General features: G+C 32.7%; 2 protein-coding genes across 2 annotated transcripts; both read right to left on the reverse strand.

The window, feature by feature from the left end:
- Positions 1–2,880: 2,880 nt before the first annotated feature.
- LOC112740413 (receptor protein kinase TMK1-like) lies at positions 2,881–12,072 on the reverse strand. Its single transcript, XM_025789132.2, has 5 exons — positions 11,991–12,072; positions 11,437–11,605; positions 11,259–11,316; positions 5,693–7,333; positions 2,881–4,061 (listed from the first exon to the last, which is right to left on the reverse strand). Exons 2-5 carry the CDS (start codon positions 11,542–11,544, stop codon positions 2,881–2,883), a joined length of 2,988 nt encoding a protein of 995 aa, XP_025644917.2. The 5' UTR covers positions 11,545–11,605; positions 11,991–12,072.
- Positions 12,073–13,558: 1,486 nt separating this feature from the next.
- LOC112740415 (uncharacterized) lies at positions 13,559–18,718 on the reverse strand. Its single transcript, XM_025789133.3, has 6 exons — positions 18,537–18,718; positions 17,452–18,380; positions 16,171–17,373; positions 14,170–15,466; positions 13,954–14,029; positions 13,559–13,669 (listed from the first exon to the last, which is right to left on the reverse strand). The coding sequence occupies exons 1-6, from the start codon at positions 18,716–18,718 to the stop codon at positions 13,559–13,561; spliced, it is 3,798 nt and encodes a 1,265-aa protein (XP_025644918.3).
- Positions 18,719–19,047: the final 329 nt, after the last annotated feature.

The following is a 19,047-nucleotide window of genomic DNA, read 5'->3' on the forward strand; positions in this document are numbered from 1 at the left end:
ATGATTTGTCAGCATAATCCGGTGTCCAGGTAAGCATTGTCCTCACCGGAGTTTTGGTCCGGCAAGCTTATGGACACGCTTGTCAGTTTTTAAAATTAACCAAGTACCATTTTGTCGATTACAATAGTCAGATACCGCAATGTCAGCGTTTTAATCTTTCGGGTACTGATTTGGTCATTACCTCAATTTTAATATTATTCATTTTATGTATTATAGGAAGGAATTTGAGAATTGTCACGGTCCAAAATGAGCCATGACTGGCGCTCAGGAAAAAGAGTTCCCTAGCAAGCCTAACAGATTCGAATATAAGATAAATAAAAATGTTACAAATAGTTTTTGATAAATTTACACTTTCTAGAATGAATAATTACATAATTAAACAAAAATAAAATAAATAAATATAGATAGGTCCTGCCTGTGACATATGGAGCAGATGACGTCTAATAACTCAACAAGGAATAGAACCCATTGCAGATCATTACTCTTAAATAGAAAAGCTCGCATAATCAAATACTTATTCCTGAAAAATATTTTTAAAAAAAGGGTGAGTTTTGCAACTCAATGACTAGACAGTACATCTATAATTCACATGAGACCATCTAAACATTATTATGAAAATAATTTTAGTTAGAAAATAATAATTTATATGAATAAGTGAATCAATAAGGGAGTTCTCATACAGAAATCAAATCAAATAGTCCACACTTGGGCGGCTCCACCTCTAAGGGTAGCCCTTTCCTCTAGTGTGTCCGTACGGAATAACAGATCCAACGTGTGGCCTACACGTTAGGCTAGCAACGCCCCTGCTAGTTGAGGTCTGAGCCAGATGCATCTAGGTTAACGTCATAATCGCCGTTAACTACGGTTTTCTAATACGAGCCTCCCAAACCAATTCAAAACAAATAATTTCAAATACAACTAATCTTTGATCTTTCAATTATATACAGTATCAAATCAAATCAAATAATACTCTCTTATCAAAAATCATTTTCAGTCATATGAAATGTCAAATATACTTTACAAATTCATAGTATATGAGTAAGTATTCACAATACTTTAATGTTTCAAAAACATATCTTCAATAAAATTGAATATTCTAAAATAATACAAAACTTCATCAAACATGTATATAGTCTCATGTGCAGATTAAAAATTCGAATTTCACAAAAATAATACATAGTTCTAATAAATCCATTATTAAAATCAAATTCAAATCCTTTGTTAATAACTTGTTAGTATAGTCATAAATTCAAACAGCATGTATCAAAATAATTATAGATGTAAAGCCAAATAATTATAAATGTAAAGCCTGATCACAACGTGGTCCTAAGGGACCGAAGAGACCAAAACCGAAGTGCGAAATTAACGGGTGAGAAGAATCGATGTAGAATGAAATGAAGAGTCGCAGGATTTGGACCGGGCAGCGGAAAGTTGCGGCTACAACAACAGCAGCATCCATTTCTTATTGCAACGTCAATGATCATAGCACCCAGAGAAACTATTGGATTCAAATTGAATGGAAGACAACAACAAATAGTGCTGGAAAATCCAAGGTAAAGCAGAGGTTCAATAAAATCAGAATGACAAGATACGGAAGTGAAACAGATTCAAGGAAAAATAGCGAACCAGAACGACAACAATGGCAGCGAACAACTCGACGGCAGCAAGGTGGTAGCGCTGCTTCTTCTCCCTCACGAACTCGCCTCCTTCTCCCTCCTCTGTTCGCGGCTCACGGTGGCAACAACAGCTTTATCAACGGCGACGCAGCAGTGGTGAGGGAACGGCGGTCTCCGACGGCATGCTAGGCAGCAACCAGGCATGACAGAGCTCGCGGCGTCCTCTCCTCCATCGCGTTTCCTGTGGCGGCAGCTCTCTGCCTCAACGTCTCACTCTCCGCTCTTCATCAGCGCCAGCGGCGACACGTGGGACGGCGGCTCCACGGCAGTGAGGCGCAACGCCGGCGTGCTCCAAGGCGACGGCATTGACGGTGGACAGCCTCCCTCTCTTTTCTTCTCCGTTCCCTCACTCTCCCCTTTCTCTTTTCTTTGCTTCCGTTACTTCTCCCTCTTTCTCTGAATTGTGTGTGTGTATGTGTAAGAGGGAGGGTGTGAGATTTATTTTGAGATTAGGGTTAGGGTTGGTTTGGGAAAAAAGAGAGTAAGGGTATTGTAGGGATTTTACAAGAATCAATGGTGTAAAATTCAACTTAAACACACTATATTAAAGAGTTCTGTTTGCAACAGATTTCAAAGTGAAGTAGAGGTTTCATTCTTGTACTTGAAGTAAAAAGAACGGAAAAAAAAGTAAAGAAAAATAAAGAAAAGATAAAAAAGGCAATTATTCATCTTCAATCTCTAATTCAATGCATGAAGTATAAACACTATGAAAACCTTAGAATGGCTCAATATTTGTGTCTGTCTTTGGTAAGAAACACTTGAGTGTTCTAACACTTGTTAATTATTGGTCTTTACCAAAACTCTGGTGAAACACTTCATTTGTACCAAAGATTAGCCATTCAACAACAGTTTTCCTTAGTAACAAAGCCTAATACAGAAACCCTATTTACTGTGGACTCAATTTGAAATTAAAATGTTCAATAATTATGCTAACGAAATAATTTCACTTAAAAAAGAATGCATGCAAACTAAATGCATTTTCATCAGAAGCAACCACTTAGTTTTAGTTTATAGCAAGCAAACCACGCTACTCACATACAACTACAAGTGCCCCTAAGACAATGAGAAGCTTCACTTTTCTCACGTCAGTAAGTTTTTATAGATGCACAAACATACCATTTGAGAAAAAGAGATACCATGCAAGATTGTTGTCTAGAATATAATGAGAAATATGTTACACAACAACTACATAAATTTTGTTACCTTAGGCAACGTCATTTGGATTGATGGAATCATTCTGCACTGAAGTTGATGAATCTGTCTCATGTGTATCGTCATAAGCCATATCTGGAGATTGCAACTTTGATCCTTGGGGAGAATACCATATTGGCTTCGGAGGAAATGGGATAGAATCAAGTGGTCCTTCTAACATCTCTATCACTTTTTTCATGGACGGTCTATTCGACGGATTTCTTTGTATACACCACATGCTTACCAAAATAATCTTCTTTATTAAATCATCATCTTCATCCTCTATGTTCATCAAGCATTTTGCTGGAAGATTATCTTGTTCGAATTCCTTATAAATCCAATCTGTAAAGAATATTTCACTTGCACGAGAATCTTTACTATTATAATTCTTTTTTCCTCCGACTACTACATGAATCAACTTCCCATAACTATACACATCGGATTTGTGAGAAATTCGAGAAACTCCACCGTCCATTTGATTATATACTTCTGGTGCAATATATCCTGCAGTTCCTCTTGGGCACTGTAGAGATACAATACTCTCTTTCTTTGTGCATATTTTAGCTAATCCAAAATCAGCAATTTTAGGAACAAATTCTCTATCCAAAAGAATATTTTGAGGTTTAATATCAAGATGTAAAATCTTGGTGCTACATTCCCAATGTAAATATTCTAGATCACGAGCTATGCCAATTATAACTTGGTAGAGTATATTCCAGTCCAATTTGCACACAGTATTAAACGATGCCCTTTCATCAATAAATTTGTCTAAAGAACCATTTGGCATTAATTCATAAATCAAAGCTCGTTTATTTGGCTCATAACAAAATCCTAAAAATGGGACAATATTCACATGAGATGTTCTGTTAATACTTGCAACCTCATTTATAAATTCTTCTCCATTACCTTTGGATTCATTCAATATCTTCACTACTACTTGACGACCATCACTTAAACTTCCTTTATATACAACACCAAATCCTCCTTGTCCTAGTTTCTCACAAAATGAATTGGTCATCTTTTTTACCTGTGAGTAACTATATCGTTTTTGCACCATAAACCCATGACTTTGTATCAAATCCTCAATATTGTGATTAACAATTGTTTTCTTGAACAGAATTTTCTGTAACCTCTTGCTTTCATAAATAACCACAGCACATGTTACCAAAATTCCAACACTGGCTGCTGATAAGCCTGTACACATATATGCAAGGAAGTGGAGATCAACTACAAACAACTCTTAAGAAGCATGGACCGAAAATTCAATCACTCATGATTTTTCATATTGAGCTGGTAAGACTTTAAAATGATTGTACAAGTTAGATATTTCAAACACTAAAGTAAAGGATCAACAAAAATTGTTTGACTGAGTTACCATGATGAAATCTAATTCGGAGAGTGTTCCATGCATTTGATTTCTACACATACACTCTAGTACTCTACTATGCATATTAATTCATTATTATTTATATAATATTTGTCTATTTTTTAAACAATTTAAAAATTCTGAAATCTCTGTGTATACCTAAAAGAAGGGGAAAAAATCTCAGGCATGTCACACTAAATAAAGCTATAGGTACATAGACCAGCAAATAATGACATATATAGCATTCGAATTATGATATGCCACACTAAAATCAGTCACCAAAGCCAGCCACCAATATAAAATACATGTTGAAATATAAATACACAGTGATAATAAATTAAAGATTTAATTACTCTGTTGGTTCCTATAGTTTTGCGAAATTTTTAATTAGGTCTCTGTACTTTTTTTTTCTTTTAATTGAGTCCTTACACTAATTTTTTTTTAATTAGGTCTCTACACTTTTTTCTCTTTTATTTGGGTCCTTGCACCAATTTTTCTTTTAGTTGGATCCCTATAAAATTAAGTCAATTATTGCTAAGAGGGACCTAATTAAAAAAAAATTAGTACAGAGACCCAATTAAAAGAAAAAAAAAAGTATAGAAACTTAATTGAAAATTTTGCAAAACTATAGGGACCAATAGATAAATTAAGCTACACATGTATTTATACACAAATACATTAGTGACTAATTTTAGTAGCTAATTTTAGTGTACAAATAATATTTTTGATAGCATTCTATATCATGAACCACTCATTTATGATTAAACCACTTACTTATAGATCCTCTCTACTTGTTTCACGTGTGAAAAAAAATTATTAATTCTATAAGTGTATATATATGCAAAAAAATGGAGAACAATTACATACACTAGGATCTTTAAAAGAATAGCCACAATAAGTATGAATAACATGACAAAAGAAGTATTATTAATTTATTATTTTGAGTAGAAGGAAGTAGTATAGACATAAAAATAAACGACAATTCTTGTTTTCTCTCTTTTTTGGGATAAATCTGAAAAATACTAACTATTAGCCAATATTAATCCATATAAATTTTGGATTTATTATTTTGAATTTTGAAAATATTCAAGTACTTTTTATTTTTTTTTATTATCTCGGTAAAGAGACCATTTTTTTTGTTGTTTTCTAAATAAAATTTTGAAGATCCACAGAATACTAACATGAAATTTGAGAACAAAATAACACAATATCAAGTTAGACACATGCCAGCAGAAACAAAGTTAAAAACCATGAAAAATCAATAAGGCTAATGGCCTAATGCTACTAAAATAGGAAACACAACTAGTAACAGTTAAATATGGTTTTATTTGCAAATTTGTAAAAGATAACTTGTAGTATTGAATTTTTATTAAATTAAAAATCTAAAAACAATAATTTGAAATTAAAACTTTTCTCTAAAAGATTGTTACATGGTACATCTGAAGTTAGGTGGAAGTACCTGTAATCAAAGTAGTAGTTAAGGTTCGCCTTGGTCTATGGTGGGAAGCATTAGGAAAATCATTGCCTGTGGCAATAAACTTTACACTTGGTGAGAATTTGGGAATATTTCCTTCAAGATGGTTGTTAGAGACATCCACAACCTCAAGTTCATGTAAACTTGTCAATCTTTGAGGAATTTCACCCGTCAAATTATTGCCATCCAAATACAATTTCCACAAATCAGTTAAATTGGCGAATGCAGGTGAGATCGTGCCCGTCAATTTCAGATTTGATAAATTGACCATTCTGATCTTATTTTTGTCATCACACGTAATAAAACGCCAACCTTTACAGACATCATTTCCTTTCCATGTACGTGCCAACAAAATTGGATACTTGAATTCCGCAGCAATTTGAAGCAAATGGGTCACTTTGTGATCACAAGGTCCTGGATCTTTGTGACAGAAGCCATTTGTGGTGTTAACACCGAGATTCTCCATAATAGCAAAACTATTGAAGGTAGTATTTGGTAGAGGACCTTGCAAAAAGTTATAGCCCAAATAAAAATCTTCCAAGTATTGATGAGCGATGAGAGAATCTGGGACCACACCTGTTAATTGATTGTGGGCAAGTTGTAAATCTTCTAAATCAGTGCAGCGAGACATGTCAGGAATAGGTCCTGTAAACGAGTTCCCCTGAAGCCACACATGAGACAAGTTGAGCATGTTTGAAAGGACATCAATTGGACCTGACAACCCGGGATCCTTCTGGTTGTTGAGATGCAAGGTGACAATCTTCGACCTTCGAAAAGACACTGGCAAGACACCAGTTAGGCTGTTTTTGGAGAGAACAAAAGTCCTCAAACTTGTCAATGAGTCAAATATTTCTGGTAGAAAGCCCATGATATTTGTAGCAGTAAGATCGAGCTCTTCTATTTCTGTGGACTGAATCAAGTTGGGGAAGGTCCATGGTGGGAGGTTGGTATTGTTGGCCAAAGAGAGGCCACCCAAACTGGTTAGGTTGTGGAAGCAACCCTCAGGGATGAAGGAGAGGTGGTTGTTAGAGAGATAAAGATACACCATAACTAGGAAGGAATGGGATATGTTTGGTGGTAAGGAGCCTTTGAGATTTGTAGAAGACAGGTCGAGTTTATAGAGTTGGGAGGAGTGAGCAGTCAAATCGATAGGAAAGTTCCATGGTGGGAGGTTGATATTGTTATACAAGGTCAAGGACTGCAAACTAGTAAGACCATGGAAGCAACCATGAGGGATAGAGGTGAAGTTGTTGTTTTCGAAGTACACTTCTTGGAGGAAGGTGAGGTTGGCGAGATAGAGGAATGTGAGGTGGGAGAGGGAGTCGTTGAAGCCTGCAGGAACTGTTCCCGTCAGCGACTTTGAACTGAGATCGATCTGTTCAATCCTTCCACTTTGATCGTTGCAAGTCACGCCTATCCACTCGCACACGGGCTTCGTGTTAGACCAGGCAGGGGGTTTGAGTGCATTCATAAGCTTCAACATGTATGCACCTTGACCATCGCCATCGTTGGACTCCACACAACCCAAGCACAGCAAAAGCATACACAAACTAATAATGTCATTTTTGGATCTTGATTTCAGGTATGCCATATATGCCTCCAATAATAATCCACAGACACACACGCCTATAAAATGATCAACAAACAACTTGTTAACTTTCACTACGTCGATGCTCAATCATACACATCCACCACCAAAACATATAATAATGAATGAAACAACTCCAAACTTCAACCGATAAAAATTCTATTTGCCAAAAAAAAAAATATAGATTTAACTTAGGCGAGTTTTATGGTACTTTTTACTATAGTGCTTGAATTGCCTAATTTGCTTTTAAAAATAAAATGTTTAAAATAAAAAATAAAATATTTAAAATTTATTAAGTATTATCTATTTGCACTAATAAATCTCATTCATTTTGCACTAGTTTACATTCTCATCTTTATATTTAAAAAGATATCTAACTATATACACTAGTTTATTTTGTCATAAATACCATTTTTCTTTTGCTAAATACCTTGCAAGAGAACAACTTTATTTCTCTGTCAGTAAATAATTCTTTATTTAAACATTATATAAAAATTAATCACAACTAATTTTTTATTTATAATATTATTTAAATATTATCTAAAAAATCATAAATGTTTTTTATGTTAAATGTATTTAAGTAACAATAATGAATTTTTCTTAAATCAAATTTGTTTCTAGAGTCCAACTGAATCAATTTCGAAGCCAAAATTCTAAGTCTTTGAGGCCACAGTAGTTGACCTGTATTTTATTTTACAACAATATTAAAAAGATAAAAAAAATCAGAATTTATTTTATTTAGTATTTATTAATTATTGTAAATAAATATTAAATAAGATAAATTCTAATAACTAATACTTTTTTATTACTAAATATTTTTGTTTATTTTATTTCTTCTACTAATGTCACCTCAAAAGTATGCATTATCATTTTGAGGCCATATTGTATTTATCATGTTTGTTTTTTAACTGAAAAATGTTTTTCCTTTTTGATCGTGAAAGTATGCATTGTTGCCGTGGACGTTTGTGATGGAACAAAAGAGAAATAAATGTACAGCATAAAAATATATACATTATCGGTATAAGTATAAAACATGGAGGGAAACTTCTTTTCTGATTGGTAGACAGATTTTCCTTACCCATTTTTTTCTTTAAATTTTAATTTTTAGTGCAGGGAAATGGTCAATTGCATGTGTTGTATCTTCCATTTATTGGGTCAGTTGTGTGGAGTTCTCAACCATCAAGAAAATTTTGAAGAGAAATCAAGTGAGATAACATAAGATGAGAAGACACTACATCCAACTCAAAACCTTAAGGTAGTAAATTAAGATTTCGGGAAGGAATTAAGCAAGAGAACATAAGATGAGAAAACACCACATCCAACTCAAAACCTTAAGGTAGTAAGTTAATGAGTCTCTCATCTTATAAATTTCTCACTCTACCTTACTTTTTTTGATATGTGACTAACTTTAACACTTCTCACACTTACAACACCAACACCATTGATGGTAAAGCTAAGGAAAAATCAATTATATTGACGGTAAATAGATAAAAGAAAAGCTTATGTGCAAAATGTTCGGATCGCTGATGCTGGTTGCTCTTTTCATTGTCTTAGATTACTTTTATGGGAGCTACTTAAATAAAAACGTTTAAAACATCTTGTTTTAAAAATGTTTTTAAGTAATTAAAATTTAATACATATAATTAATTATATCTTAAATCAGTCTAAATTAATATTTTTTATAAAAAATAATTACAATATTTTTATTATAAAAAATGACTAGAATATTTTTTTGTATATATATATTAAGAATCTTAAATTCTAATATTTTTTTTTCTTTGTATTGTTATAGGGTTAGAGTTTAAAATTTTTAAAATTTAAAAAAATATATATAATAAAAATATTTTACTCATTTTCTATAATAAGATTATTATAGTTTTTTTATTAAAAAATTATTAATTTAAATCGGTTCAAGATTTAGTTTATCAATTTTTTGACTAAATCAATTTGTTTAATTTAATTTTGACAAAAATAATACAATTTAATCAATTATATGTATTAAATATTAGTTAATAACAAACATCTTTAAAAAAAAGATGTTTTAAGCATCTTTATCGGAGTATCTTCCTACTTTTATAACATCAATGTGTAAACAATAAAGAGCATGAATAAGATAAATAAGAAATTGATGTGAATTCATAGAGTAATAATAAGCTGCTTAAAAAATAAATCACACTCCAACTCTCTGCATTGCTGAAAATTGAAATGAATTTATTATATGACTAATTCTATAGCGTCTATCAATTTTTTTTCGATTTAGAATTTATTAATTTTTATATTTTTAAATTAAATACTAACTATTTAACTTTGTAAAATAATAAGATAGTTAAACAAGATTAAAGGGATAATACAAGACACGAAAAAAGCGTGGCCCAAAGGACTCAATGAAATTTCAAAGAAAATGATAATAATCAAGACTCAAACATGGCGTATGTAGGAATTTAAATATTCAACCTAGTTTGCTATTTTTTTCTTAACAAATACCAATATCATTAAACATTATTTCTTCATAACAAAAAAAGTAGTCATCATGGAATTGAAGTATAGACAAAACTATTTTTGAGGAAAAGTATAAGATGTGTTTAGAAAAAACTATTTTTGTAATTGATTTGATTTGATTTGAAATAAATTGAATTGAAAATGAACGATAGTATTTAGAATTAATGATGTAAAAAAATAATTGATTTGATTTAAAAAATAATATAATAATCTAAGCTAACATTTTTACTCTTGATTTATCACACAAATTTTTATAAGAATATTATGTGTATATCAAAATATTTTTATATAAATATATATGTTATTTAATTAATTTTTAATATATATTTTATATAAATAATTAATTTAATGACTAATTTTTTGTGTATATATAAAATAATTGTTTCTCATATAAAAAAAATTGGCGTGTTGATTTGATAAAATAACAAGCAGAGAGAGAGAGGGGCAAAAGTTACCGAAAAATTACACAGCTGGAATACAGATATAATAAAAGAGAAGTTGGCACATACCGGATTGTCATAACCTAATTGTGTTTACACACAAGCTTATTGACTACGACAGAGACTCATACCGGATTGCCATTATTATTTGTAAAACAAATTTAATTAGAGAAAAAAGATTAGTGTTGTTTAGTGCTTAAAATTAACACAACTCATTCTAGATTATGTTTGTGAATTTTTATTTCTTGAGGAAAAAGAGGTGGAGAAGATACTTAAGTGTGAAATGAACTAAAGCTTTATAGTTTAAAAACAGTTTTAAGTATATCAGGACTAAGGATGTCTTAGTGATTTTAACCATTCATCTCAATCATAAAACATATGTATGATTTAAACTTATTTTCCAATACATTATACACTTCCAAGTCCTTGCTCTCATACTCATAGTGATCTAAATCTTGATATTGTGCGGTTGGTACTTGGTCGAACCTTGCAAACTATACTAAAAACAACGTTAAGTATTATTGATGATGCTTTATATCAAAACTATGACTTTGGAAGGGAATGGAAGGGAAAAGAAGGGAAAGCTCATAAAAGGCTTGGCATCAAAGTTTTAATCCTGCTCTTTTTTGAAACTTGAAATTGCAAACATACGCTTAAAAGGGTTCATCTCTGCAGATGCTTCATTCCCTTTTCCTTTTCCTGTCCCTCCAAGCACACCACCCAGATGTTTCAACTGTTCCAGACAGAAGAACAAATGGGACGTTGCATAAGAGAGCGGAGTGTATTTAGAAAAATAATGGAAGAGTGAAGAAAGATATGTGTTAAAGAAGGAGGCATATATTACTCTCTATGTTAGCAATCAATTGAGCAGATAACTAGAGTAGTTCCACGATCATGCATGTCACCCTATAAATATAAATGTCATTGTACAGACGCTTAAAAGGAAAAGACACCTAGACGAAATTTTAATTGTTAATACTGCCATACATTAATGCAAATTTCAAGAATAATTACTCTTATTTACCAGTTAGCTTCACATCGAAGATAGTCTGCTGTCTCTGATGAGCGAAAAATTTCAGTGACTGAAACAACAGAAAGCACACCACTCTAAATGAAAAAAGGGAAAGAAGTCTTACTCCAAGTCTCTGCATTTCAAGAGATCTTTGCAAAGCTTTTCTTTTGGTTAGGAGAATTTTCGCTACCTTTTCTGAAGGCCGTCGATAGTTTTTACCACGGTAGATAATGATTGCATGGCCCTCTTTGAGTTTGTCAACTGAAACTAAGATTCCACCACTCTCAGTTTCCAGCATTTTCGCAGTGTAGATGACCCGACTGATTAGTCTCTGCTTGGTGAAGACCTTCACAACTTCTCTGTGAAAAATTCCACGCCTACCTGTATTTTTTGTTAGCATAAATTCTTAACGAAAAAATAATGAAGCTTTTCCAGCGAAATGAGACCGGTGTGGGTGAAATTTTGTTTACCAAGCACTAAGAAACCATGTTAAAGGATAGTCCAGCGTCCCATCCACCACTATCAAATACTAAGCATATATAGAAGCTAATCATGAAATTATTTTTCTTAAAAAAAAAGTTGGTGTAAGGGATGATTTTAGCTAAATTGAATTACAGCCCTTCCCAATTATATCGGGAGAGAGAACAACTAAAGCCTTATATGCATAATATCAATGACTTAAGTTCAACATAGATTGTCTTGAAACTTGCATATATTGAACAATAGATTGTCTATCAAACTTGCCTTCAATTCATTTTTGCAATAAGACTCTTCTCCCACAACTTCAGGATAGCAGCAGCTAAGCCTTGAAGTCTTCTGTTCCTTCCTTCATAGTTCATATTAAACACACAAAATGATTTAGTTGACTTTATGCATAAAGGGACAATCATGAAAGTAGTTCTGAGTATAGCCTTATTTTCTTTCTGTAAGCTAATATTGGTTGACAGCCAACTTATCATTTTCATATACATGTATTGATTTGATTCATAAATCTTCAATCAATTACTTCTTATTATACAGATACTGTTTTTCCATATATGAGTAATTAATCAAATAGCATCAAGAACTAATGTATTTAGTTGGTTCTATCTAAATTGACATCAATGAGGTGGCTTGATTAAGAATCCAAGTCATAAAATAGAACATAGCTTCTCACAGTGTTGAAGAATTTTCAAAGGAGAATCATTAATACTAGAAGATTCATACAATTACTACAAATATAATAGGAACTCCCTGCTTATATATAGCAATACTATAGCACATTCCCTTGAAATATTAGAAGTCGGTAATTACTTGTTAGTCAAGATTGCATACCAAAATCCTTGGCTCAGATTCTTCTTCTTTTTTATCCACGTGGCGCTTGCTGAGCCTCTTGTTTTTGGGCTTAGAGAGGTCAAGGATGTCGTGGGGTTGGAGAAATGTTGGGGTCTTTAAGGATTGGAATGGAATTGGGATGGTGCTGTTGTTTCTGAAATGCAAGAGTATGAATGTGTTGATGAGTTGAGAGATAGCTGAGGATGAAGCGAAAGGAAAAACATGATTCAGAGTTAACAAGTTTTCTCAGAATCTCCGTCTGTCCGTCGCAACTCACAAGAGTGGAATAGAAGTGAGCTCAATTGTATTATTTTTTTTGAGTCGCATATAACAATTATCTCGAAAGGATAATGAGGCACTCAAAAAAAAAACACCCAATTCGGCCTCAAATATTTTTTTTTTTGGACTAATTAGCCTCTGTGCCAAAAAACAATATTGATTTTTTTTGGCACAGGGGCCTCGTTGTCCTTTCGAGATAATTGTCAGGGTCGGATTGAGTTTTTTTTTGTCAAGGACCTCGGTGTCTTTCGAAGTAATTGTCAGGGGCTATTTTGGGTTTTTATCTTTTTTTTTTTTTGTTTACCAAAATTAGAGAAACTCAAATCCAAGACCTCTTAGATGAATATAAGAAGATTATGCCATTTGAGCTCTAATTTGTTGAAAACTCAATTGGTTAATTTGGTTTACCATAAATAATTTAGAACAAGTTTAATCACCCGTGCCATGCATGTGATAAGATTAAAATTATAATTTTAAGTTGTTATGTTAAATTTCATTTTAATTATAATAATTTAATTAATAAAAGAATAACTTGTATGCGTTGTTTTTCTTTTCTTAATATAGTGTTAATTGTATTAACTATAAAATAGTTATTTAATCTACTTTTTTCAATAAATCAGGCATATATACTCAATATGACCATAAATAATCTAGTAATACTTAAATCTACCAACAAAGTTTTATATGTTGGTTTACTGTGAAGTAAGAAAATATCAAAATCAGCTCAAAATGAAGAACAAATTAATAGAGAATCCTAATGCAGAAAGTTTTGTAATAAACAATAAATAATTTAAATCTGCTGATAACAATTCAATGCTATCCTTTGATACCTGCAAAATATATACATGAAACAACACTATATCAATGTTTGTATATAAAATTATATGATTAACGTAATTATAAAATTGTTTGTCAAGAGAATAAAATTATACGAATTTTTATGATAATTTTAATATTCTCAAACTATTAATGTACAATAAGAATTCATCTATTAGTTCCTAGAATTTCTAAATTTTTTTAAGTGATAGTAATAAATTTTAATAAATAAATGGATTTAGTAAGACATTTTGTTATTATCTTTTTATTACAGGCTCTCAAAAACTTCTCTATATACCACATTCATCGTGCAGTTATCTTCCAAGTGCCCATGATCTTGCAACAGCATTCGCAGACCATCTTTACTCGTTACCCTTGATAACGCAACATACAATTGACCATGGGTGAAACTGGCCTTGGAAGGTAAATTCCAACTTTCAATAGAGTTTGTCCCTGGGACTTATTTATTGTCATTGCAAATGACATGATAATTGGGAATTGTCTTCTTTGAAACCTGACCGGCAATATTTTATTATTTGGAATTAGATTCAGTCTTGGGATAAGAACAATATTTCCAGCTTTGTTACCAGTTAAAGTCTTGCATTCTATCACATGATTTCCCATTCTTCTAACTTGCATCCTCGTTCCATTGCACAAACCATTAGTTTGGTCTATATTCCACAGCAACATAACAGGAGTGCCAACCTTCAGAACCAACTTGTGTGGTGGTAGACGTGAACAATTTATTCCATTTAGAATCTCTGGCGAGAAAGCATCTAACTCAAATTCCATATTTTCCTCTTCAGCACACACAGAGTCTAAACTTAAGTAGACTCTTTTTTGTCCAAGTAACCCTGCAGTCATCTTGTTGTTGACATCAGTGACACAATTCAAAGTTGGTGCAAGAATTGCTCTATCCTTGAAATAATTTTCAACGGATAAATTGGATAACATATTTGGATACACGAAATCAATGAGGTCATCCAAAGCTGTCTCAGAGTTCTTAATCAAAATGTCAGATGGTATATGAACGATCGATTCACCATCTGTTGTATCACCAGCCAAACCATCACCAATTTTGAGTAGCCATTCTGCAAAATTTCTGAGTTCTTGTATGTTGTTGTTTTCACCTAGTGACAATCTCATGTTTTTTGTAAGCTTCAAAACCTTACAGTTATGCCACAAATATGAAGAATTAATAGAAGACTGAATTATATCTTGCCGTGAGCCTCTGGGAATCACAGGTAAAATTTGTCTAAAATCTCCTCCGAGAACAACAACTTTACTTCCAAATGGCAAATGAGCATTATACGAATCTGAACACCTTAAGATGTCTCTGAGGCATTTATCTAAAGCTTCGTAACAATACTTACTTATCATTGGAGCTTCATCCCGTATGATTAATTTGGCCTTGGATATTAACCTTGCAAGAGGACTTCCTTGTTTAATGCTACACAAAAAATTCTCATTTATGGCCAAAGGAATTTTAAACCTTGAATGTGCAGTTCTTCCATTAGACAACAAAAGTGCAGCAATCCCACTCGAAGCAACATTTAAAACTATACCTCCTTTAGACCTAATTGAGCATGATATAGTTGACCATAAGAATGTTTTTCCACAACCACCTTGACCGTATAAGAAGAAAAGTCCACCCATATTACTGCTAACAGCACCAATTATTTGATCGTATGCAAATTTCTGCTCATTAGTTAGCCTTTCTAAATACCCACTTAGTTCATTCGCAAGAGCATTAACGTCAAAGTTCAACTCTTCCATGATGATTCTGTCTTCTAAGCTAGACACCAAATTTTCTGAAGGATATGGCATTCCACAATATTCTTTCAATGACCTGCCATTTGACTGGAGCAAATCCTCAATTTTTGCAAGTACAATATCTTTTATTTAGATTTCTGACATGATCAAATCTGTATTTTTTCAATTTAAAATAACACAATTACTTGAAAAATTATTAAATTAATCTCTGGTAAAAAATGTTTGAAATGCATTGTTGAATGATAAATAACACTACTTGTTTTTGGTTTAAAAAAATGCTTCATTAGTAACATGTCCTTTTAAAAAATATTATTGTGATTAACATGAATATCAAAATCATTATAACATAAAAAAAAAAGGCACACAAACAACCGATGCAAATGCAAGTATTGGAAGCATGTGGATTTAGTTACGGTTTCTTAGATTAAGTAGATATGGTTTACAGCAATGAATCAAAATTTGTATTAAGAGGAGGAAGTAAAGCAAGTACGAAATTAATATATATATATAATCCAATTTTTAAGTAATGTTTTGTTATATTTTCTAAATATTATTAGAGAAAGAGAAAAAAGTTAAAGTGAACACCAATAAACAATTTGTCATATGTATGATAATTTTACTCCCAAAAAAGACATTATGTTAAAGAAATAACTCTAAAAATTTCTTATCCAATATTTTTGTTATAATTATATGATAAATTGAATTCTAACAGGGGAAAAAAATTATAATAGACTATAGTTACCTTTCATTTGCAGTAATCTTCTTTGTTCATATAGTACGTCATCGGAGAGAAAGTTCCAAGTCTTTTGCCAAACAAAATCTGGCCTACTCATGTTATTTGATGTTAATAAAACAACAAAAAGTCTCCTTAAAAAAGTTGCAGAGTGCCATGTTCCTGCTTCAGAAATTGCATCAATGAATTCTCTGTCATCCTGCAACAGTCCTAGAGCATAGCATGCATCTTTGAAGGAGTCATAAACGACACCATCAACTGTTCTTAGATCACTGAAACTCGTGCATCCCTTTTGAATGTTCAAAAGTAGCCTTAGATAGTAATCTTCTTTATTCATTAGTGGTATATGAGATATCCTTCCTATGACATAGCCTTGCTTTCTATGAGTCCGCATATGATGCTCTCCATTCCAAACAAATTTTGTTGGAAACTCAAAATAAGTCAGATTTTTTGCATCATTATGGGCTTCATTTGCTTTGAACCATCCAATCAACATAGATTCCTTGAAAAAAGAAGTCTCAACAACTGACTGAATTGTATCGGTATCTTTGTAGACAATTGGCATATCATCAGGAAGATGGAATGGTAATCTTATTACTGCTGGTTCCTTTATTTGAATAGGATAACCAAACAATCTCCATGCAGCTTCACATGCTGATATATATCTACAATCATAATAATTACGTATTTCATCTACCTGAGATTCGTTGCTTTGATAAAATGCAGCTGTCACCCTGTCATTACCCTTGTGAAGATACTTAAACAGGTATTTGATTGCTGAAGTTTGGCAAGTATACTCAACATTGATGTGACATCCAAATTTTAGAAGAAGACCGGGATTGTATGGAACTATGAAGGAATTGTCAACCTCTATATTTTTCTTTGATACAGTTCGCCCATCATCTCTTCTTTGATATCTTGGAAAGCCTGCTTCGTCAATAATTGTCCTATCTCGAAATGCCTTGGGAAAAAACTTTGAGCATTTACCATTGATCATGCATTGGCTCTTTCTATTTAAATGACCGTATGGACCATGAACCATATATTTCTCAACAGCAGCATACAATTTTGGATTTTCCCTCTTATCTGGAATCTCTGTCTTAATAACCTTGTCTATGTCATCAACAGTTCGTGGTTTTGATTCCGGATGCATGAATAAAAGACAATGGGCATGAGGTAGACCTCTCTTCTGAAACTCTATGGTTGGACAATCTGCAAATTTAAAAATATTAACTATAGATAATATAGATAGAGTAAATAAAAACTCGTAGGAAGATTAGTTATACTTACATCCAATAATCTTTCCAAAGAATGTTCCTCTCTTCAATTCCTTAATTAATTTATCAACCTTCAACTTGAATATTCTACATAAGATGTCTGGTCTATCCTCTGCATGGAATCCTTGGGGTGTTACCTCTCTTTTTATCTCATTCCATTCTAGATTACATGTCATAGTGATAAAGTAACTTGGATATCTAGCATATTTACATATTGCAAAAGCATCTTTGTAATTGTTGAACATGTTCCTTGGACCACCGGTAAAGCTCTTTGGGAGAATAATTCTTTGTCCAGTGTTAATGGCATTAGTTTCACCACGAACCATACACTCATGCAATTTCTTGAACTTGCCTAGCCTCAAGTTTGGTTGTTTCAATCGTAAGTATAAAAGCCGTTCTGACTCAACCATAGTGTAGGCATCTACTATGAATTGTTGCAGTAATCTTCTTGACCGCAAAAGCACCTGAGACTCGTTAGTCCTTCTCTGAAGTCTGTATGCAAAGAAGTCTCTCATGCTTATTGTTGATCTTTTCTCAGTTCTCCTGACATTTGGTCGAGAAGAAGTAGCTATATGTAATCTGTAACCATCCTCACCGTATGGAAACAATAAAGGATGTTGAAGAGCAAGGTACATTGGATGTGCTACTTCTATCCTCTGCAAGATTCTTGATTTTGTCTCAATTATTATATCCCTATTAACTCCGCTCTCGTCAATATCTCCAACTATCAGTGCAGCAACTTCAGATGCCGTTGGCAAATTATATGTCCTTGCATCAGTATTTCTTCTGGTTATTAACCGTAACTTAACATCAGCAGAGCCATCAATTTGGTATCTATCCCGTGCTGAACGAAATGCCTTTGCTAGGACATTATTTTCATCCATCATGATTTTCAAGGACGAAACAATTTTAGTTTCCATCAATTCTGCACTGATGTTTGACCTGTTAATGAATAAACAATATATGAGAACTTCAATTCATTTGTCAAGTTTCGAGAAGATCACATGAGAATTTAACTCCTCATAATATATTACTATAATCAGCATTTTAGATAAAGTTAGGAAACAGAAGAATTACACGCGTGAGTCGAACAATTACCTAAATGATTCCATGCGGTTTGTAATCTCATTCTCAGTATCATAAATGTATAGTTGGACAAATTTTGGTTTCTTACTTTCCAGTGGTAGTAAACTACCAATACGGTGATAATTTTGACATCCAATGCGAAAGATAGGAGGTGCACCACCTTTGTTTATCGAATGGTCAACTCTTCCTGCCATAGAAGTGAATGCAAACATTCCGTTGAAAGCCCTTATGTTTTTAAGAAAGTATATGCTTTTTTCGTCCGTTCCACTATGTAACTCTTGCAACGTTTGAGGTGAATGCTTCAAGAAAGGCAATTCAACCTTTCCTTCCAAACAACATAAACAAAATATAGGATTGGAGCTACGTCTTGACTTTTCCAAGCATTCATCTAGCCACATCAAGGCCTGACAGAGTGACAGTGTAGACATTGATATATGGGATCTCCAAAATCCAATGTATCTAAAGGATTTATAACATCAGTTAATTGTTGTCCAGAATTCAAGAGATTTTAAAATAAAAAAGA

This window comes from Arachis hypogaea, chromosome 14, assembly GCF_003086295.3.
Source record: "Arachis hypogaea cultivar Tifrunner chromosome 14, arahy.Tifrunner.gnm2.J5K5, whole genome shotgun sequence".
In the NCBI taxonomy this organism is placed as follows: domain Eukaryota; kingdom Viridiplantae; phylum Streptophyta; class Magnoliopsida; order Fabales; family Fabaceae; genus Arachis; species Arachis hypogaea.